General features: G+C 50.2%; 2 protein-coding genes across 2 annotated transcripts; one reads left to right on the top strand and one right to left on the bottom strand.

Annotated features, from left to right (window-relative positions):
- Positions 1-84: 84 nt before the first annotated feature.
- rnf41 (ring finger protein 41) lies at positions 85-9682 on the bottom strand. Its single transcript, XM_042344380.1, has 6 exons — positions 9448-9682; positions 7964-8085; positions 5193-5464; positions 4615-4750; positions 3364-3467; positions 85-2403 (listed from the first exon to the last, which is right to left on the bottom strand). Exons 2-6 carry the CDS (start codon positions 8051-8053, stop codon positions 2049-2051), a joined length of 957 nt encoding a protein of 318 aa, XP_042200314.1. The 5' UTR covers positions 8054-8085; positions 9448-9682; the 3' UTR covers positions 85-2048.
- A 6397-nt stretch (positions 9683-16079) lies between these two features.
- On the top strand, positions 16080-22483 carry LOC103191330 (SOSS complex subunit B1). The gene is made up of 6 exons (XM_042344385.1): positions 16080-16203; positions 19263-19401; positions 20353-20424; positions 20836-20917; positions 21033-21247; positions 21377-22483. The coding sequence occupies exons 1-6, from the start codon at positions 16125-16127 to the stop codon at positions 21381-21383; spliced, it is 594 nt and encodes a 197-aa protein (XP_042200319.1). The 5' UTR covers positions 16080-16124; the 3' UTR covers positions 21384-22483.
- Positions 22484-22810: the final 327 nt, after the last annotated feature.

Raw genomic sequence — 22810 nt, 5'->3', positions numbered from 1 at the left:
CGGCCGGGGGTCTGACACACACGGAAACCCGTCACCGTGACCGGCCGGGGGTCTGACACACACGGAAACCCGTCACCGTGACCGGCCGGGGGTCTGACACACACGGAAACCCGTCACCGTGACCGGCCGGGGGTCTGACGGAGGAGGCAGCCATTCAGCTCATAATCACGTTAAGGTTGATTTTGCTCAGCCGGATGTCTGTGGAAACCATCACTGTTGCTTAAGAGTCTCCAAACCACTGAGATTTCCCCACATCCCACCTACACGTGGAAATCCCAGCGATACATTGTTGGAACGGAATGCGCTCTCCCTGGAGGGATGTGTCCTCCTTACCTAATTCCGGAGAGTATTAGGTGCAGGTTGGCAAGAGCCAGGGCTTGGGGACCCCAGAGTGTGCGTTGCGGTAACTGCTGGTAGATGGCGTCAGTGTGTGCAGTGGAAACGGTGGAGGTGTTGTTACTATTTTACTGTAGAGGAAACTCTACAAAAAGCAGAGAAACTCCAGAACTCAGTCAGTGATCACAGCGCGAGAACCAGCACAGCAAAGTCACCCCCCCCTCAGCTCACAGACACAAACCCCTCCCACCAACACTCACTGTCCACCAGTTCGTGTAGCAGTGAGATACAAATGAGAGGGGTGTGAGGCAGCAGTAACAATGGTGGGGGGGGCATTAGAGACCACCATGTCCCCTTGCTGTAGATACTCCGCCCTCTCCGGGGGGGCGAGATGTGTCGGATGAGGGTGGGGGGTTAATGGGAGAGATTGGCAAATGGTGATACAATGGAGCCTGGGGACGGACGACGGACGGAGTGAGGCGGACGGTGAGGCCAGTGAGTCTGACAAGCGGCCAGAACAGCAGAAATCTCAGCAAAGATGCCCAATGGTTTGTTGCTTGTGCTGAACATTAAACAAACCACCAAAACCATTTGAAATCTCTGCTGAATGCTTCTCTCTGTATTTCCCTCCCACGAGTGTCGTGACGGGGGCTCTCTCCCTGCCCCCACTCTCAGTCGCCAATTCCATTTTAAGGCAAATCCCAAACGCTCAGGATTTAGGTCAAAGTGAATTTTCTTAAACAATCGACATCGAGTCTTGTCGACAATCAGGAGAGAAATCCCTAATGCCCTGCACTGTACACTTGGGTTTTTCTTTCCATTTAAAAAAAACTTTTACTCATTCATTATCTGGCCACCGTCTTAAGACACAGGTATTGGCTGTGAGGCACCTGCAGCTTAAAATGGTGTCACTCACACTCACATTCACACTCACATACACTCACACTCAAGCTCACGTTTTGCATAAAGAGTTAAGACCATTGCCTGAATCAATAGACATTGTCGCAGCCCAGTCCCAGCCAATCCCCATGTACTCCAGTGGACATTAAGCCACTAATGACCATATCACAACATTTGCAATGTGTGGGGGGGGGAGGGGTGTGCGGGGAGGGCGAGGTGGGGGGGAGTGGGTTGGAGTCCGAGGTTTGACTGTCAGGTCTGCTGTTGGAACAGAAACAAAAAATCTCACAGGAAACACCACCTCTGTTCTCACAGTGTAACTCACAGCACCCATCACAATATAAATATTGTCTTTACAGTTTTCTGGTTAAAATAAAAAAAGACAAAACACACAGACAGACAGAGAGACAGACAGACACACACACACAGAAACAGAACTCAAGACCACAGCCAAGGTGACGACATGTCGCTGGCCTCCAGGTGTGGCTGTGGAGTTCTGAAACGGCAAATAAAATCCCATTTTTCTGCTCTTCAGTCTTGCGTTGGGAGGAATAAATAGAAATGTGCACGTGGTTTCCTGGCCTGAGAGCTGGTGGCGCTGACACAAACACACACACACACACACACACACACACACACACACACACACAGCCTCAGGGTCGCTGTGTCACACACAGTCAGTGAGGCGCGGGCTCAGTCTGTGTCCCACACGCTGCACCACACACTGATGCAATGTCCATGTCTGCTCTCTTCCCAGGTTAGAAACTCGATCGCAGAAGGTTTCTGCCACTGGTTCACGCGCTCCGTGTTGTTTAAAAGATTTCCTCTACTCCGTGAGCAAAGATCATGACAAGCCCGGGCTCCAGGATCATGTCATCTCCCATGTGCTGATTCTCACACGCCATCACCACCACAGCCTGTTTCCCCGGGATCCGCTTGGCCACATAGTTCTCATAGTATCTGCGGTTCATTTGCCGCGTCTCCAGCGTGGCCAGACCCTGCGGCCAGTTCCTCTCGTGTGCGTTCTCGATCAGGTCGTTGACGATGGACATGGGGCAGCCGCTGTCGATCAGGGAGCGTTTAATGACGGCCTGGAGCACCGCGTCCGGTGTGGAAATCATCCCTCCCCAGCGGGTCACACGGGCGGGCTGCAAAGAGTTGACCCACCTGGAAGAGACAATTTAAAAGGCAAATAATTAGCTCAGTTTACATCACAATAAATGTTGGATAAACCCCCGAGAAATAGCCAAGATCAATAAGAAGATGCAAGGGAGCGCTCCAGGAAATAGCCTTCTGCTCTGGCAAGTTACAGTTTTCTACAGGTAATAATTCGACTGTTTGTGGGACGCTGCTGTGTGCAATTGGCTGCCGTGTTTCGCCCACAAATATACAGTCAGTTCACGTTACAGTATATTCTGTGAAGCACTTTGAGACATCTCGAAGACGTGATAAGGCAACTATGTCAAATGCAAGGATTATTATCATTCTGCAAACACAATAAATCCTGCAAGATGCTCTGAGGTTTCTTCCCGACATGCGAGGCACTACATTAAATGCCAGGATTATTCTTCATTATAATCATTGTGATGATTCTGAATGCATTCGGCTCCAGGATGATCGCGACTTCTCCTGATCTCAGCCTCGTCTTAATAGCAGGTGAAGATTTGGAATCATTGTTCAATCAAATGATCAAATTATTCTAACAATCAATTATACAATTTGCTTATTCGTGTAATTTATCTCGAATAACAACTGCATTACTTTAATAATCAATTATGATCAACAATAAATTATTAAACTCAGAAGCCAATTCCCTACAGTTGTATTTAGCGTTGCAGTAATAAAAATAGACGTCACTGGGAACACGCAGCAGATCAGGCAGCATCTATAGAGAGAGGAAAGTGAGTTAATGTTTCAGGTCGATGACCTTTTGTCTCCGACCTGAAACGTTAACTCACTTTCCTCTCTCCATAGATGCTGCCTGACCTGCTGCGTGTTCCCAGCGACTTCTGTTTGTATTTCAGATTTGCAGCCTCTACAGTTCTTTTCCTTTGTGTATAATGGTTGGTGCCTGGTTGTCTGAAGTTGGATGTGTAAGGAGCTGGAAGATAAACTGACTAAACTCACTCCAAGATCTCGTTGTACTCGATGGTCTCCTCCAGATTCTGCAGGTTGGGGTTGGCGCTGCGGATTGCACGCATGTAGGCTTTCAGCAGCTGAATGTCTCGCTTCTGTCGAGGAAACAGAACCTCGTTAAATCCATTCCCCCCCTCTGGAAAACATCTCTCCTTTTTTCACTTTCTCACTCTCTCTCTCGCTGGAGATCCAGGAGTGAGTGAGAACTGAGAACGGCAGATAATCAACTGCGATTTCTGAATGAGAGAGAGCGAGAGAGAGATAAACGAGGGAGAGAGAGAGAGATAGAGAGAGGGAGAGAGAAAGGACCAGTCATCCAGATCCATTAAACTGGCGGAACAACAGGCTGCTGGGCTGACTAGCTCAGTCTGGGCTGAGACAGTGTTAGGGGCTGTGCTGTGGCTCAGCGGTAAGGGATGTCCAGCGGTACCGTGTTAGGGGCTGTGCTGTGGCACAGTGTTAGGGGCTGTGCTGTGGCACAGTGTTAGGGGCTGTGCTGTGGCACAGTGTTAGGGGCTGTGCTGTGGCACAGTGTTAGGGACTGTGCTGTGGCACAGTGTTAGGGGCTGTGCTGTGGCACAGTGTTAGGGACTGTGCTGTGGCACAGTGTTAGGGACTGTGCTGTGGCACAGTGTTAGGGACTGTGCTGTGGCACAGTGTTAGGGACTGTGCTGTGGCACAGTGTTAGGGGCTGTGCTGTGGCACAGTGTTAGGGGCTGTGCTGTGGCACAGTGTTAGGGGCTGTGCTGTGGCACAGTGTTAGGGGCTGTGCTGTGGCACAGTGTTAGGGACTGTGCTGTGGCACAGTGTTAGGGGCTGTGCTGTGGCACAGTGTTAGGGGCTGTGCTGTGGCACAGTGTTAGGGGCTGTGCTGTGGCACAGTGTTAGGGGCTGTGCTGTGGCACAGTGTTAGGGGCTGTGCTGTGGCACAGTGTTAGGGGCTGTGCTGTGGCACAGTGTTAGGGGCTGTGCTGTGGCACAGTGTTAGGGGCTGTGCTGTGGCACAGTGTTAGGGGCTGTGCTGTGGCACAGTGTTAGGGACTGTGCTGTGGCACAGTGTTAGGGGCTGTGCTGTGGCACAGTGTTAGGGACTGTGCTGTGGCACAGTGTTAGGGGCTGTGCTGTGGCACAGTGTTAGGGGCTGTGCTGTGGCACAGTGTTAGGGACTGTGCTGTGGCACAGTGTTTGGGAATGTGCTGTGGCAGCTGGTGTTTGGGGATGGCCAGTGTGTGGGTCACTAACCTGCTCAGACAGCTGGTGCTTGTGTTCGGCTGTGGTCTTCTCCAGCTCCGCGATCTTGCCCTGTTGCTGGAGTACCATTGTTCGCAGGTGTTTGATGCAGTTGTGATTCGGTAACTCGTCTTTGGGCATTTCCAGTCTAAAAATCAGAGCGAGAATAAGTACCCACGCTATCATAAACCCCACACTGTAACAACATAAGCATTTGCTTCGTAAAAGTCCATCCAGTTCCCCTCCCACTATTGTAGCAGTCGTTTGACACGTCACATCCCACAATAGACACTGTACATGTTCACGTCGTCAGTGATGTTAAGCTGGGATAACGTTACAAGTGAACGTTACAAATGGATTGTGCGACTATTTTGAAGGGAGATGGGGAGAATTCCTCCCCCTGGTGTCCTGGCTGACAATCCTCAGCATCATTTACCTTTGGCTGTTTTGGGACCTCACTGTCATGTTCGTCCACACTGACAGTCACTCCATTTGACAGCAATTGCTTGTGAAGCGCTTTGAGAGCGACATAGGTGTTGCCCGGATGCTGCTGGTTAGCTAGTGACTGGCTGCCCTCAGCGCACACTCACCCACAGCCCTGCTCACACGTGACCGGCCGCTTGGGGTTGTGTTCGCAGTCGTTCAGGTGAGACACGAGCTGGTCCAGCCGCACCACCGCGGTGCAGCCGAAGCTGGCGTTGTCGCAGGTGATCTGCAGCTTGGACAACATGTTTCGCATGATACGGGGCACGGGCCGCAGGTGGGCAAGAGTCACTACACTACGGTCCACAGGACACGTCTGCTGCTGAGAGAACCACTGCGTGATGCAGGCGTTGCAGAAAGCATGTTCACAGTGCGGAGCCTGTGAGGGAATAACACAGCTGGTATCAGCCAGAGACACACACACACACACACACACACACACAGACAGACAGACAGAGGGGGGGAGAGAGAGAGACACACACACACTCACAGACACCAAGACATACAGAGGGGGAGACGTTCACCCACACACACCAAGATAGACAGAGAGAGACACACACTTGCGACAGAAAGACAAGGAACAAAGAGAGAGGGAGAGACACACACACTCACATATATAGATTAGTGGGAAAGAGAGAAAAACAAAGACATGTCCACAGATAGAGAGAGAGAAAAACAGAGAGACAGAGCGATGAACACACCAGAGCGAGACATAGAAATAGCAACAAACAAACACCCCCCGTCACGGCCCTCCCCCAGCCCCCCAAATGCTGAAATCAGAAGATTTGATCAATTTAAATCCAAAGCAGATTTTCTTGTAAACCCTCAGCTGGAGCTGTGTTTGTTTGGCTGCAGACAACAGTGGCTGTGAGAGTGAGGGCCACAGCCCCTCCTCACGACACACGCTCTGCTCAGGGGAAGGAGTCGGCCTCGCGCTCACTCGGTGCAACTTGTTCAATGTAACCGGAAGGTTAAGGCAGGAAGACTGCGGCACTGTCAGGCGGCCAGTGCTGGTGATGTAATCAGTATCAAAACACCCTTCAGCTCAGCACTAGCCCATAAAACTCTTAAAGCTGCACAGCTAACGCATTGAGAGAGAGAGAGCAGGGAGGGGGGGGCGGGGAGAGCGGGGGCGGGGAGTGCGGGGGGAGAGGAGAGCGGGGGGGGGGCGGGGAGAGCAGGAGGGGGGCGGGGAGAGCGGGGGGGAGAGGAGAGCAGGAGGGGGGGCGGGGAGAGTGGGTGGGGGGGGAGAGCGGTTGGGGGGTGGTGGGGAGAGCGGGAGGGGGGCGGGGAGAGCGGGGGGAGAGGAGAGCGGGGGGGGGCGGGGGAGAGCGGTGGGGGCGGGGAGAGCGGTGGGGGGGGGGGAGCGCGGGTGGGGGGCGGGGAGAGCGGGGGGAGGGGAGAGCGGGAGGGGGGCGGGGAGAGCGGGAAGGGGAGGGCGGGAGAGCGGGGGGGCGGGGAGAGCGGGGGGGAGAGCGGTGGGGGCGGGGAGAGCGGGGGGGGGGGGCGGGGAGAGCGGGGGGGAGAGCGGGGGGGGGGGGGGAGAGCGGTGGGGGTGGGGGGGAGAGAGCGGGTTAATTAAGTGCTGGACAGAGACAGACACCTGTTAAACCTTTCAGAAGCCCCATCTCTGGGGCTATTTTTGAAAGGCATTTCTGCGGCACAGGAGGTTCAGTGTCCGGGTTTAACTCGGCTCTGATCAATGGCGATTTGTTTAATTGCAGCAGTGAATCATTTGTTTGATTTAAACACATTGTTTACAAACCTTGCACCCTCTCCACTCACACTCCCCCCCCACCCCCCACCGAATACAGATCAGTTTCTGGTGCAGGAGAGAGAGGAGGCTCTGCAGAGGTCAATATTATGCAACTGCAACAATCTCACATAGTGCGATCTGCACTGGTGCTCACCTCTCAATCTCAATCTTTGGATTACATGGACACACAGAACTCTGCAGTGGAGAGGGAAACACAACGCAGGGATGGGTAGTGGGTGAGGAAGGGTGCGAGAGGATAGAAAGAGGCCATTCAGCCCATTAACCGGCTTATTAGATCAGAGCAGATCATTTTTTTGCAAAGCTTTTAATCTCATATCGTGCCTTTTCTGCCCTATAATAATCTGCCTATACCCCAACCCCCACAGCACCGTAACTTTTGTCCGTTTGCTCAGAAAACACAGAGTACAAGACTGGATAATAATAATCCTTGCATTTGATACAGCGCCTTATCACATCTTCGTGACGTTTCAAAGCGTTTCACAAATTATACTGCAAAGTGTAGTGACTGTATAGTGGACAAACCATGGCAGCCAATTGTGCTCAGCAGTGTTCCACAAACAGTTGTGGATTGAGTGACCAAATTATTATTATTTTTCTAAATATATTTATGGTTTTGAAGGAATTATTATCCCCGGAAAAGTGATCTGCCAATGGACTAAGAATCGGGTTCCTAATTACTGCTAGGTAAACCGAGGCGTGTGGAATAAGGAAACTTGCCTAATGTATCACCCTGTCTGGGAATCAAACCCAGGTCCCCCTCGTTTGTGACACAAGTGCGCACTGAGCTACAGGACTTCACATCATCATTCACTTTTGTTGTGCAAGTCTGTTGTTTCATGAACAATTGCCTTGCACTCACACCGCAGGGACTGTGACACATCACTCCAGAGGCCAAATCAGAGGGATGTTTAAAAGGATGATAGATGCTGGGGAGGTAGGAATATTAAAGGCGTGTGGAGAATAGGCAGGGAAATAGGATCAAAATGAGTTTAATAGATCTAACGTGATGTACTGAACGGGTAGAGCAAGCTGGATAGGCTGCTGCGCTGAATAAGATTCCCACCAGCATTCTCTGTGGCCTTCCTTGTGTGTTCCTCTTACCTGCACAGGTTCCTCCAGAACTCCGCTACAAATAGGGCAGATCAGGTCCTCGTCCACCTCGCCCTGAAACCGATTGACGTCGTAGCCCATGGCTCATACTGCGACAGCCAAGGCCTTCCTTCCTGCCACACAAAAACATCAATGACATGTTAGTGCAACAACCTACACAAACAGTCACTACACTTGACAGGAATTCCTCTCTTTAAAAAACACACTTTTTTGCTGTGGCCAACTTTATGGGTGGGTGAAAATGAGGAGCTCTCTTTGTAATGTGCTGCGTTGATTTTATAGGTTGGTTTCTCTCCTCGCCGGCCTTCCCGCCACCTCCCTCCACAAGCTGCAGGTCATTCAGAACTCTGCAGCTCGTGTACTGTCCCGCACCAGGCTTCGCGACCACATCACTCCCACCCTCGCTCGCCTCCACTGGCTCCCCATCCCCCAGAGGATTGATTTCAAGATCCTCATCCTCACCTACAAGGCCATTCACGGCCTTGCTCCCTCCTACCTCTCCAACCTACTATCCCCCTACCTACCTCCCCCTACCCTCCGTTCCTCTGGCTCCGGTCTGCTCCACGTCCCCCGCCCCAACCGCCCTACCATCGGTGGTCGGGCCTTCAGCCTCTCAGCCCCCAGGCTCTGGAACTCCATCCCCCAGTGCCTTCGCCGCTTCCTCCCTCTCCTCCTTCAAGGCCGGTCTCAAAACCTTTCTCTTTGACCGTGCCTTCAGCTCCCCTCTCGACTCTCTACCCCCTCCTCGCTCCCTCCCTTCCCTCCCCTCACCCTGACCATTTCCCCCCAATGCTCGGGTCATTACCCAACTGTGCAGCGCCTTGGGACGTCCTCCTGACGTGAAAGGCGCTTTATAAATGGAATCTTGCTGTTGTTGTTATAAATGTCCTTCTGTAAATGAGTTAACAAAGGCCGTACTAAACACCACCGGCTTCAACTTTACAATAACTCCTGTGACACGCTTTGGGATGTCCTTCTGACATACAATAATAATAATCCTTGCATTTGATTTACACTTGATGTATGTCCTTATCACGTCTTTCAGACATTTCAAAGTGCTTCACAGAATATACTGTATAGTGGATTTTGTGGGTGAAACATGGCAACCAATTGCCACAGCAGTGTCCCACAAATAGTCGTGGATTGAGCGACCAAATTATTATCTTTTTTTTAATTTGAAGGGATTATTTCCCCGGGAAAAGCAACTAACAACTGGGTTTCTGCTTACTGCTAGGTAAACTGTGGCATTTTGTCTGGAGTAAGTAAACTTGTCTAATGTTTTACCCTTCCCAGGAATCAAACCCAAGTCCTCTCGCTTGCGAGGTGAGTGCTCTAACCACTACCATACAGGCTTCTTAGGCACTGTACTAAAAGCCAGGATTAATATTTATTAATTTTATTACACCTCCCAAACACAACAAAACTGGTCCTCGGTGCCATTTTTTCTCTATCAGAAGGTTGTAGATTCAAGTTACCCAATGGGACTTGGAGTTCACCGTCCAGGCTCACGCTCCAGAGCAGTAATGTGGGGGCAGGAGAGCGGCGTATTGTCGAAAGGCGACGTCCTTAGGATGAAACGTTAAACCTCATCTGTGTCTTTTCAGGTGGATGTTAAATATCTTGGGCTGTTGGAAAAAGATGAGATTCTCTTCAATTCAGTGAATTTGGATCAGAAGTGAATATGAACCAGAATAAATGGGAAAAAATTTATCTAACTGACATCTGCACAGTGAAAATTATAATTTGTATATGATACAAATTTAGAAACTGTTTTGCATATCTACCACTTTGTTTAGTGGCAAAACAAATAAAGCCACTGGTGATATTCTAGTCTGTGCATTAAATAATTCTCATAAAAGGAACAGAAGTACTTCAAAATCACATGTGGGGATGGGGCGGGGGGTCGGATAATAAGAGCATTTTGCTGTCTAGCAGAAGACAGATTGAACATTGATTTAATAATTCCGACTTGCTCAGAACACAAGGACTGAGACCACAAACACACAACAACACAGTGTTGCAGCGAAGTTGGAGGAATGATGGCAACACTGGAAATCCAGAGGAATGCAAGCAAGAGCTCCCTCTGGAATTATCCCCAAAATCTCTTCACCTTGTTACTACTCTCCCCCGACATCAAAACATCTCTGTCTGACAATCATTGATCAGCAACCTTAAATTCCCCTCCACCCCAGAGTCCCTGTGAAACACTTACACAGATGTTCATCTCATGGAGAGGCAGAAGCGCTATATAAACCCAGGTTGTTGATTTCCACAGCAACACAGGTCACTCAGCCTGAAAGCTGAGCTACGTTTGATTTCCAGATGACAGTGGAATCCAGTTACATGGAATAGCACACTTTCCCCTCATCTCAAACTGACCGCATACAGGCACAGTGTGACAAGTCTCTGCACTCACTCACAACCCATTTGCTAACTGGGCCAAGCTGCTAACTGAATTAAGCAGAAACAGACAATTTAGTACAACCTATTCTCTGCAAAGAAGTCATCGTTGCAAAGAATATTTAGATTGAAACAAAAATGGAGCAACATTGACAACTTGCACTCACAAAGCATCTTTCGTGTAGGGCAGCATCTCAAAACGCTGGGACGCTGGAGATCTCCGAGCCGGGGAGAGGGGAAGGAGGGAGTTCCATGGGTGTTGACCAAAGGCTTGGCATATAAGGAGGTTTTACAAGCTGGGATAGAAAGACCAGACAGAGCAAAAGGAATTTGGAGTGTTCCAGAGATTGGAGGGACAGTGAGACAGCTCGGGCGTGTGGCAGCGAGCATATTGTGTAGGAGTTTCTGCACTAACAAAGGAATTACAATGAACCACCACAGCATCAGGACCACTGGAGGCACAACACAATCCCCAAGATATTAAATATTCACAACCCTTGATCTTTACAGAGAAACACAGTTCAAGCAAAGTTTTCTTCCCACAGTATTGAACTAATTGATTTTTCAGTCCATGCGATTCATACATTTACAGAAAGCGAGAGTGGAAAAAATACATCTGAAACTCAACAGAGCAGAGATTTAACAATGTACAACTTCCTTAGGACTGAAACCCAAGGCACTGATTGAGCTGTTTCATACAATTTAAGCAGCAACCCAATCAGCCCCAGTGCAGCAGCACTGGGCACAGTTTATTGATACCACAAACATGTAGCGTTTATGGCATCAGAGAAAATGTCATTGTTTCCAGGACAACGAGATCCTCACCAAAATTTAAGTAATATTTCAACCAATTCCTGCCTCAGAGAGGAGAAAGCCCCTTGTAATCCCCGGTGACCACAACCCTGGCTAAAGCCCCATCCCAGGGATCTCATTCTACAAAGCTTTTTTTTCAAACACACGATGCTGTATTAATTTCACCCACAAAATACCAGTTTGTGAAGCGCTGTGAGATATTTCAATAAGATGATAAGGCGCAATATCAAATACAAGGATTATTATATGAATGTACATAACTAATAGCCATCGTTTCCCCCCAACCCCAGCCGGTCACACCATTGACTACTCTGATCTATTGCTTGTTGCTTTCATGTTCCATCCCTCAGATTCTCTCCTCAAACTTTGCTCCTCTCCTCCCCTCAAAACCCCATTTACACATAATAATAATAATCGTTGCATTTGATATAGCGCTTTTCACGTCGGGAGGACGTCCCAAAGCGCTTCACAGAACACACTGTAAAGTGAATTGACTGTATATTTGTGGGCGAACGCGGCAGCCAATTGCGCACAGCAATGTCCCACAAACAGTCGTAGATTGAAAATGACCAATTTATTATTGTTATTGTTTTTGGAGGATTATTATTAGGCTCTGTGTGGAGTAAGGAAACTTGCCCAAGGTTTCGCCCTCTGCCTGGAATTGAACTCAGGTCTCTCACTTGCAAACCTTCACCGATCCAACAGCCTCAAATCTTAATAAGAACGAACCTTGCATTTGATGCAGAGCCTCATCACATCATCGAGACATCTCAAAACTCTTCAAGGAATAAACTGTAAAGTGTAGTGACTGTGTGTTTTGTGAGTGAAACAAATCATCCCACATCTCAGTGATCCCCATTACACTTTACAGTGAATCTCATCAGCGCTTTGAGAATCCTCTCAGAAGCACATCCTGTGGGTGAAATGCTCTGATAGCCCCCAGGCCCCCCGGCCCCAGCCCCCAGCCCCCCGCCCCAGCCCCCCCGCCCCAGCCCCCCGCCCCCCGGCCCCCAGGCCCCAGCCCCCCGGCCCCCCCGACCCCCGGTCCCGACCCCCGGCCCCAGGCCACAGGCCCCAGGCCACAGCCCCCGGCCCCAGCCCCCCAGCCCCCCGGCCCCAGCCCCCGGCCCCCCGCCCCAGCCCCAGCCCCCGGCCCCAGCCCCCCCGGCCCCAGCCCCCCGGGCCCCCGCCCCAGCCCCCAGCCCCCAGGCCCCAGCCCCCAGGGCCCCCCGCCCCCCGGCCCCCCAGGCCACAGCCCCCGACCCCGACCCCAGCCCCAGGCCCCAGGCCACAGCCCCCGACCCCATGCCCCGGCCCCAGGCCACAGCCCCCGACCCCAGACCCCGGCCCCCAGACCCCGGCCTCGGCCCCCGGCCCCAGGCCCACTCCCATCTCTCACCCACAGCACAAGCTATGAGCCATTGTAAACCAGGCCCAACCACAGACCTCGGTCTTTCCTGATGGTCTCGGGGGTAGATGGGGAGACAGCGCCCGCCTGGCCTCAGGTGACACCCGAGAGCAGCGCCTGTCACACGGACACACTTACCGGGTTCGGCGACGGCCCCACAGGCCGCGGCTCCTCACAGTGCAAAAGGGAGGAAAAAAACACTGAATTCCGCCCCCTAACCGAGCGGAAACGGAAACGGCGCGTATCCTACGATGATTGACTAGAATTTTAACCAATCAAGAATCTCCAAACTAGCCCTGGAAGTGATTGACAACCCACTAGTACCAATAGCATTGTCGTACTTCCCGTCGCGATCCCGCCCACATTCCGTTGAAAAGACCGAAGGCTAATCACCGGCAAGGACGGCATAGACCCCGCCCATAAAGAGGATTGACACAGGAATCAACCAATCATAATTGGGATAGTCTGGCGGAGGCGTGACTGACATCCGCTGCACCAATTGAAAGCCTGCTCTGGTGGGTGACTGATATTCTGGTGGACCAATCGTATTGTGTGTGTGCCTCACGGGGGCTCCGCCCTGAATTCTGAAGACATCGAAGGTCTCCGTGGCAACCGGAGGTGGGACTAGGGGGCGGGGAATGTACTTTGATTGACATGTAATCCAGCCACTCCTGAGGCGTGGGAGGTGACTGTCCAGGAGCTGGAGGATTACATCATACTGTCAGCTGTCAATCACAGCCACTCTCTGCTCCCTCCAACACCATAACAATCTGTGCATCTGACACAGCGCTTCATCACGTCTCCGAGACGTCTCAAAGCGCTTCACAGGATACACTGTAAAGCGAATTGACTGTATATATTGTGGGCGAAACGCGGCAGCCATATGTGCACAGCGTAGACTCTGGTCTAGCAGAAGACCTCTTGGGTCAATGTTTACACTCTCCTCAACCGCCTAGAGATACGCAATCACGTACCTACTGCTCGCAGTAAATCCAGTGATAACTTGATAAGGCGCGGCTGTATCAAATGCAAGGGTTATTTTTTATCGTACCACTTTCAACTAAATGCATCTCTGCAGCACCTTTCCCTTAAAATAATCCCTTAAAAATAATATTAGTAATAATAATTTGGTTACTTCTGCCCACAACTGTTTGTGGGACGCTGCTGTGCGCAATTGGCTTGAGTTTTGCCCCTAAAATATACAGTCAACTCACTTTTACAGTATATTTTGAGACGTTTCGAAGACATGATAAGGCGCTATATGAAATACAAGAATTATTATTATTACCTTTCAGATAGGAACAGGAATAGGCCATTCAGTCCCTCAAGCCTGTTACGTCATTCATGGCTGATTTGTACCTCAATTCCAATTTTATTATTTTATTACAATTACATTAAAGTTAATGGCTCATTTCCCTGTCTGTGTGTATTGCGATTCTGGTGAGAGGTGAGACATCTTAATGTCCCATCCAAAGAAAGGAATCTTGCACTGGAGTTTCAGCCTTGACTATTCAAGAGTCTGATGTGGGGCTTTAATCCACTACTTCTGACGGAGAGGCAAGGATGCAATCTTGATTATTTCTTGGGTTACATTATGAAATTTGGCATCAAGTCATTTTTCTTTTGTTACACTTCTTAGAAATTGAATAGAAAATTGTTTTGCTAATCGACAATAACAATGGAAACAGGATCAGGAGCAATTATTCCCCCTAGAGGTGATTCAATTACTCCAGTTCCCTGACAGGAACCTGTTGAAGGGGTTGAGTTATAATAATATCATGATAAATAATAATAATTCTTGTATTTGATATTGCACTTTATCACATCGTCAAGACTTCTCAACACGCTTCACAACATGTATACTGTAAATATAAATCCACTTTTATACTGTAAAGTGAATTGACTCTGTATTTTGTGGACGAAGCATGGCAGCAAATTGTGCACAGCAGTGTCCCACAAATGATCGTGGATTGAGTGACCAAATTTTTTTAAAAAAATGTAAGTGATTATTACCCCCAGAAAAGTGATCCGTCAATCGACTAACAACTGGGTTCCTACTTACTGCTAGGTGAACAGAGGCGTGTGGAGTAAGGAAACCTTTTGCCCTGCCCGGACATTGAACCCGGATCCTCTCGCTTCGAAGGCGACTGCTCTACCGCTGAGCTAAAGGACTCTTATACGTCTCTGCGTGCAAAAAGGGAAACAAACCCATTGGGATCAATAAGAAACAATGTAAGGTTCAATTGTACTAATAAGGTTTAATTGTACTAAGCATAGAGTGGTGGGGTGCTGCCATATGTTATAATCCTTGCATTTGATATAGCGCTTTTCACGTCGGGAGGACGTCCCAAAGCGCTTCACAGAATATACTGTAAAGTGAATTGACTGTATATTTGTGGGCGAACGCGGCAGCCAATTGCGCACAGCAATGTCCCACAAACAGTCGTAGATTGAAAATGACCAATTTATTATTGTTTTTGGTTTTGGAGGGATTATTATTAGGCGTATTATTATGTTGCTGTAATAACCCAATAAGGCAGCTTTGGGTGGTGGGAAGAGCACTTATTGATATGGATCAGTCAAAACTATCCTGTCCTCAATTATTTGGTGAATTGATGAGATGGTGATCAAATACATGACCCAGCACCTTTTGCAACAGGAGGATGCCTCAAAGCTTTTCAACAGCAACAAAATTACATTTGTAAAGCACCTTTCACGTCAGGAGAACAACAACAACTTGGAAGTTGACCCCATGTCTGCGGATGACATCACCAAGAGGGAGCATATAGATGTTGAAGAGGAGGGGTGAAGGACAGAGCCCTGAGGAACATCGCATGAGACGGTCCACAGGGTATTCTGTAATAGTGTAGTGACTGTGGGTGAATTCCATGTAAAGTACAAAGTGCTATATTAAATAATAATAATTAGTCACTCAACCCACGGCTGTTTGTGGGGACGCTGCTGTGCGCAATTGGCTGCCGCATTTTGTCCAGAAGATAGACAATCACTACACTTCGTCTTATATTCCGTGAATTGCTTTGAGATGCCTCAAAGATCTGATAAAGCGCTATATGCAAGGATTATTATTATCATATATTATTATACGAATTAAATAAATTATTGCAGGTGAACACAGGTGGGGGTGACGTCACCTCCCATAAGGCCCAGGCTTTCACCCTGCCCCGCCTCCGGGCTGCGGAAGGCCAATCAGCAAGCGCAGGACCGGGGAGCGGCTGTGATTGGCGGGGATGGCTGTCAGTCAGGCGGGCGGGCGGGCCGGAGGGGAGCGGCTGTGATTGGCGGGGATGGCTGTCAGTCAGGCGGGCGGGCCGGAGGAGAGCGGCTGTGATTGGCGGGGATGGCTGTCAGTCAGGCGGGCGGGCGGGCCGGAGGGGAGCGGCTGTGATTGGCGGGGATGGCTGTCAGTCAGGCGGGCGGGCGGGCCGGAGGGAGCGGCTGTGATTGGCGGGGATGGCTGTCAGTCAGGCGGGCGGGCGGGCCGGAGGGGAGCGGGAGGCGCGGGGCCGAGCGATGGCGACCGACACGTTCCTGAAGGACATTAAAGCGGGACTGAAAAACCTTAACCTCCTCTTCATCGTCCTGGAGATCGGTAAGTGTAGGCCCCGCGGATCGGCTCTGCCCGCCCGGCCCTCCCCGCCGCCCCGCCCGCCCTCGAGGTGGCGCTCAGTCGGGCTGAGGCCTGGGCCCGGCCCGCGGGCCGCCACAGTCACTATAACAAACAGAAGCGCTTTCAGTCGCCCTCTGACCTGATAAGGCGCCTGTCAGAGGCACACCTTGTTGTTAAGGAATTAAACGCTCTGAGAGCCGCTTCCCTGCGTGAGGGGCGCCGTATAATGTTGTATTTATTGTTTTACCCATCACTGCAGCGTGGTCCAACCGGCGGCCCGCGGGCCGCGTCCCTCCCATCTCACCATTTCATTTGGTCCACCCGCTCCTCCCATAACCCGTAAAATGTTATGTTTCTGGAAGGGAAACACAAAAGTATTGCTTATGTGGCCCGCGGACATTTTTCAATTAGGGCATCAGGCCCTCAGTAGCCAAAAGGTTGGACCATCCCCAGTGTCGGCTAAACGTAAAATACTGCAGATGCTGGAAATCACTGAGCACACACTCAGCAGGTCAGGCAGCATCTATGGAGAGAGAACGTGAGTCAACGTTTCGGGTCCACGACCCAGTTTTGATGAAGGGTCGTGAACCCGAAACGTTGACTCACTTTCCTTTCTCCATAGATGCTGCCTGACCTGCTGAGGGTTCCCAGCGACTTCTCAATATCAAGCTGTTGCTTTACTATCAGTTGTTAATTAACCTGTAAAAAGGAACAACAACAAAATTACATTTGTATAGCGCCTTTCACGCCAGGAGCACGTCCCAAAATGCTTGACAGTCAGTGTTTCAGACCCGAGCTGCGCGTTGGGATTCGGGAGGGTGGAGCGCAGGAGGGGAAGGAGGGTGATTGAAAGCACAGATGAAGAGGAGGGTCTTGAGATGGGTCTTGCAGGAGGCAAAGGAGGGGGAGAGGACGAGGGACTGCGGGATGGAGTTCCTGAGGGTGGGTGAAAAGTGGGAGAAGGCCTGCCCACAAATGGTGGGGTGGGTGAGGTGGGGAATATGAAACAGGACGGAGCCCGCTGAGCGGAGGGAGCAGGCAGGATGGTAGGGGTTTAGGAGATCGCAGAGATAAGGGGGAGTGAGGCCATGGAGGGCTTTAAAGGTGAGGACCAGGATCTTGAACTGTATCCTCTGTGATGGGAAGCCAGTGGAGTCGGGCGAGAGTGGGGTGATAGGGTTGCGGAGCCTGGTGCAGGAGAGGACACGGGCTGCAGAGTTCTGGATGATCTGCAGCCTGTGAAGGGAGGAATTGGGGAGGCCGACAAGTCAAAGAGTTTGCTTAGTTAAGCCTTGATGTTATGAATGCGTGTATGAGGGTTTTGGCGGCCTGCGGTGTGGGACAGTGGCGGAGCCGGGTGATGTTATGGAGATGGGGGAAGAAATAGCGGGTCATGGCACAGATGTGGGGTAGAAAGGATAGTTGAGGATCAAACAAGACCCCAAGGTTCCAGACTGGCTTAGCAAGGTGGAGTGAGCAGCCATGGATGGTGGTGCTGTCCGCACTTGAGGCGAGGAGGTTCTGACATGAGTCAATCAAAAGAGCCTTGGTCTCGTTGACATTCAGCCAAAGAAAATTAACTCTCATCCAGGACTTGATGTCTGACAGACATTCTGTCAGGACAGCAGTAGTCCTCGAGTCAAGGGTGAAGGCAGAGGGATACATTTGGGTGTCATCCGTATACATGTGGAAGTTGACCCCATGTCTGCGGATGATGTCAAGAAGGAGCATTTAGATAACGAAGAGGAGGGGACCAAGGACAGAGCCCTGATGAACAACGCACAAGAACAGTTCCTTAATCTCAAACTCCAAGGTGAGAGGATAGATTGAAATTCAGTTACATTACATTACATTACAGGGAGGGTAGACATGTGGAACAGTGTCAATGTGGGCAGTTTCAAGAGGGATGAATCGTTATGATTAACAACAACAAGATTCCATTTATAGAGTGCCTTTCACGTCGGGAGGACGTCCCAAGGCGCTGTACAGTTGGGTCAGGACCCGAGCATTGGGGGGAAATGGTCAGGGGGAGGAGAGGGAGGGAGCGAGGAGTGGGGGAATGGTCAGGGTGAGGGGAGGGAAGGGAGGGAGCGAGGAGGGGGTAGAGAGTCGAGAGTGGAGCTGAAGGCTGAAGGTCAAAGAGAAAGGTCTTGAGACCGGCCTTGAAGGAAGAAAGCGAGGAAGTGGCGAAGTCACTGGGGATAGAGTTCCAGAGCCTCGGGGCTGAGAGGCTGAAGGCCACCGATGGTCGGGCGGTTGGGGCGGGGGATGTGGAGCAGACGGGAGCCAGAGGAACGGAGGGTACGGGCAGGTACGTAGGGGGACAGTAGGTCGGAGAGGTAGGAGGGAGCGAGGCCGTGAATGGCCTTGTAGGTGAGGATGAGGATCTTGAATGCGACCCTCTGGGGAATGGGGAGCAGTGGAGGAGGGCGAGGGCGAGGGTGAGGACGAGGGTGAGGGTGAGGGTGAGGACGAGGGTGAGGGCGAGGGCGAGGGCGAGGGTGGGAGTGATGTGGGCGCGGTGTCTGGTGCGGGACAGTACACGAGCTGCAGAGTTCTGAATGACCTGCAGTGTGGAGGGAGGGCCGGGAAGACCGGCGAGGAGAGAGTTCCCATAGTCCAGCCATTAAGGGGTAGTAATGCGAGGAGAGATGGGATTTGAAGATGTGACTGGCTGGACTGATTATTGGGCCATTCCTAGGTTACATACGCAGCCTGTTGTGGATTGTGAGGAAAGACTAATTATTCAACAGCTGATGTTTAAATGGTTTAAAAATGAATTTAAGTGTATCTTTTTACATTGAGTCCTAAGTGATGGGTGGTTTGCAAGAATAACATTTGTGTTTAAGTGTTATTGGCCATATTTAGAGTAAATCTTTCTGTTCACTAATGCACAAATAGAAGGAGGCGCTGTGTGTTTATTTTGAGTGTCAGATACCCTTGATTAGTTGCTGGGAGTGTATATAATCTCTCAGTTGACATCTTAATTTCTGTTACCCGCATGTCTGGTGGATGTTGTCATGGTGTTTGCTGCGCTCCAGGGCGAGTTACCAAAACGAAAGATGAACACGAAGTCAGGACATGCAAAGTGGCTGATAAGACTGGCTGCATCAACATATCTGTCTGGGACGATGTGGGGAGCTTGATTCAACCAGGGGATATCATCCGATTGACTAGAGGGTGAGTCGCTATATTTAGACTGGAGTACAGCCAGAACAAGGCTTGTCTGGATATCCTTGTGATCTGTGTCCTCATGGTATCATCAAAGCAATTGATCATTGCAATGGAGACTACGACCAAATTTCAACCTCTTCAGAGGTAAAACTCAGAGGTGGTGGTGGTTATTTTGTGGTCAGCCGGGTGTCTGACATATGGAAACCCTTCACTGTTGCTTAAGAGCATCCAAACCAAACTGAGAATTCCATGCATCCCACCTATGCATGGAAATCCCAGAGATAGATTGTTGGAATGGGATGCGCTCTCTCTCCCTGGAGGGACGCATTCCAGAATTCCAGAAAATATTAGGCACAGGTTGGCAAGAGCCAAGGCTTGGGGAGCCCAGGGTGTGTTGCGGTAAGTGCTGGAACCAAACCAGCTAAATCCACATAGCTTGCCATTGATATTGCTGTCTGGCAAGCTTTCCCACTGCTTGTCCAGCCAGGACCATCCTACCCGTTAAGGGCTTTGGCTTGCAGGGTTAACAGGAGCTGAGTGGGATGACTCCCTGCCTCCAGTAACAGGTCTGCTGGGTTTTAGGTCCTGCCGATGAGCCAGGCTGGCTGTGCTGTCATCAACATTGCCCTGGAATCCTGCGGACCTGCCTGGCTCAGGAACCGGACTACCGAAACCTGACAGAGGGCTGGCTGGATTCCAACATTCAGTTGCTAGGCATGTCACCATGGAGCCGGTTGTGCACAGGTGGTTGAGTCTCACTCAGTCTGGTCAAGTTGCTTGCAGCACAGACTAGTTGGGCTGAATGTTGCTATGCTGTAATAATTGATGTAATTCTCTGGTCATTTCACTCTGTCTCCCCCCTCCCTCCACACATGAATGCACACACTGTCTGACTGAGATCCAGAATAAAACTTGACAAATGCAAGTGTGACGAACAAAAACCTCTTCTGCCTCCAGATACGCCTCGATCTGGAAAGGATGTCTGACCCTCTACACAGGGAGAGGAGGCGAACTCCAGAAAGTAGGAGAGTAAGTTCCTTTTCCTGTGGGAACCTGATGGTTCAAATAGCTGCTGTTTATGACTTAATTCTGACTAAGTTGTGATGCACTTTAAATGTTCTTTTTTCTTTTGTTCATGTTTGATGTCTGTTACATTAATTCCTTTTAAAAAAAAATAATTTGGTCACTCAATCAACGACTGTTTGTGGGGATGCTGCTGTGCGCAATTGGCTGCCACGTTTTGCCCACAATACATGCAGTCAATTCACTTTACAGTAAATTCTGTGAAGCGCTTTGAGACGTCGAGAAGATGTGATAAGGCGCTGTATCAAACGCAAGGATTATTATTACATTCATTCACCTTTTTATTGTTGGCTTGTATTAGATTGTACAGTGGCTGGGGTCAGCAGTTTTTGCTCAGGTCTGTCTGCTTCCTTTCAGGTTCTGTATGCAGTATTCAGAAGTGCCGAACTTCAGTGAGCCCAATTCTGAGCACATGCCTCCTGGGTTACAGAACAAATCTGTAAGTCCTCATCCCATGGCGATGGGTTACCGCTAGTTATTCCCTGTCTGTCCAGTGCTCTGTTTATCTCATTCTGTCTCTCCGGTGCTGAGTCCCTGTCTGTTTGTAATCACAGGCCCTGAAGCCTCGAGGGCAGGCGGGTGTTGGGGAGACGACACGTGGCAGCAGCCACCAGCGGGCGGAGGAGGGAACGGGCGCTGATGTGGGGGCCACCGGCCAGCGAGCCTCTGCCCTGCCCAGGGGGGCACTGACCTCGGTGGCCAGCGGGAACCCCACGGATTGCTCGAATGGCGACATGTTTTACAATGTTTTTGACAACCTGCCAAAACCGTGAGTCGTGTTTTCTTTCACCTGTAGTTTTCTCCTTCGTATCAGGCTCTGTAGGGGCTGAGGCATTCTACACCTGGGCCCTGGTGACAGACCCACACAATACCCCTCTTCCTTTGCCTGGTTTGGCAGGAGCTGAGCGCACCACAGCCAGGAACACGTCGGAACATTTCATACAGAGGCAGCTTTCAGATCTTCCAACTTTGGCTTGGGAACAGGTGGAGGCCATTCAGCCCATCAAGCACGTTCTTACACTTTATCTTTTAATCTCATTCCCTTTGGTCGACTGTCCAGAACAGCCTGGTTCAAGATCAGGATCTTCTGTCCTTCATGTTGAAGGTTCAGATATTCACCGGAGCTGAGTTGAAGCCACTGCCTTGTTTTTATTCCTGCCCATGTGTGTCTCTGTGTCTGTGTGTATGTGTGTGTATGTATGTCTGTCTCTGCGTCTGTGTGTGTGTGTGTGTGTGTGTTCTGTGGCTGCTGCTCCTGTCACACACCGTGGTGCCACTCCCATTTACTGAGGACTCAGACCCCTCTTGCTTTATGCTTATGGTTGCTGTTGAGCTCTAGCTCAGGCTGTGTGTAGCCTTGGCCCCGATAGATCTCATAATCACTGCTTACTAGATGGGACGATATTGGGACAATGCGCAAGATTACAGGACAAGCTCGGTGAACGAGCGTCTGTCTCTGCTGTTATTAACTGTTGCTATTGAACATGGGCTGCTGTGTGAGAGCGGAGAGCACTTTGTCCTGAGGAAGGTGTAGTCTGTAATGTGATGGGTATAAACCAGTTGGTTACTTGTATGAAGCTCAGTCACTGATGAAATCTAACATCGGGAGGACCCAGCAGCACTGTTTGTCTATTTCCCACCCAGAACTGCATGTGTCCTCCCTCCCTCCCTCCGTACAAGAGTGCTTTGCTATAACAAGATCTGTTCACCTTCCCCCAGGCACAGGCTAGACATAAAGCACAGAACAAAAAAAAAGTCCAATTGGTCTGTCAAGTTCCCTCTCTCTCTCTCTTGCACGCTCCCATCCCCTTCGCCCTGTGAGATGGAATCACCATGATCTGATCGGCCTTTCAATAAGGAACAGATTTTTTTTCTTTGAAACCTGGAAATCAATGATAGGAAGGAACAATGCCACTGGCTGGATGACCTGCCGTAAAGATTATTTGCACAAATGCTCCAGTTTGCCATAAAAATATCAAATCAATAAATAAATGCTTTTCAAAAACTCTGTCCCTTTGGTTTTTGTTCCTGATGTTCAGATCAGAAGCCGTCACCTGGAGTTATTGAGAGGCTGAATAACTGGCCTCAAGACGGTGACGATTGCATTTATGCCGCTCTTTTAGCTGGAGGGAAAATCTCTAAAAGGGTTTGCTTACTGAGATTGATTCGAAATTAATTGTAGGCGATTGAGACTGGCAAAGCACTCGGGGCCCCTACCTCGTGTGAGGGGTGTGATATATAAATGCTAGTTGTTGCCTGTTTACCTGAGTCACCAGGCAGATGTGAATAAATCAACAAATGGCAACAGGTTAAATCTGTGGTGATGGAATTA

The sequence above is a fragment of the Callorhinchus milii genome, unplaced genomic scaffold (assembly GCF_018977255.1).
Source record: "Callorhinchus milii isolate IMCB2004 unplaced genomic scaffold, IMCB_Cmil_1.0 Scaffold27, whole genome shotgun sequence".
Classification (NCBI taxonomy): Eukaryota; Metazoa; Chordata; class Chondrichthyes; order Chimaeriformes; family Callorhinchidae; genus Callorhinchus; species Callorhinchus milii.
The sequence above is the reverse complement of the archived record's forward strand: the minus strand, read 5'-3'. Positions and strand labels throughout refer to the sequence as shown.

Excerpts from the sequence above, each read along its gene's own strand:
- rnf41 (XM_042344380.1), bottom strand. The coding sequence starts at position 8,053 with ATGGGCTACGACGTCAATCGGTTTCAGGGCGAGGTGGACGAGGACCTG. Across the intron at positions 3,468-4,614 it reads AGCACCAGCTGTCTGAGCAG|AAGCGAGACATTCAGCTGCT; the intron begins GTTAGTGACCCA and ends TTTCCTCGACAG. Across the intron at positions 2,404-3,363 it reads GAGTACAACGAGATCTTGGA|GTGGGTCAACTCTTTGCAGC; the intron begins GTGAGTTTAGTC and ends TGTCTCTTCCAG.
- LOC103191330 (XM_042344385.1), top strand. The coding sequence starts at position 16,125 with ATGGCGACCGACACGTTCCTGAAGGACATTAAAGCGGGACTGAAAAAC. Across the intron at positions 19,402-20,352 it reads ATCATCCGATTGACTAGAGG|ATACGCCTCGATCTGGAAAG; the intron begins GTGAGTCGCTAT and ends TTCTGCCTCCAG. Across the intron at positions 20,918-21,032 it reads CTGGGTTACAGAACAAATCT|GCCCTGAAGCCTCGAGGGCA; the intron begins GTAAGTCCTCAT and ends TTGTAATCACAG.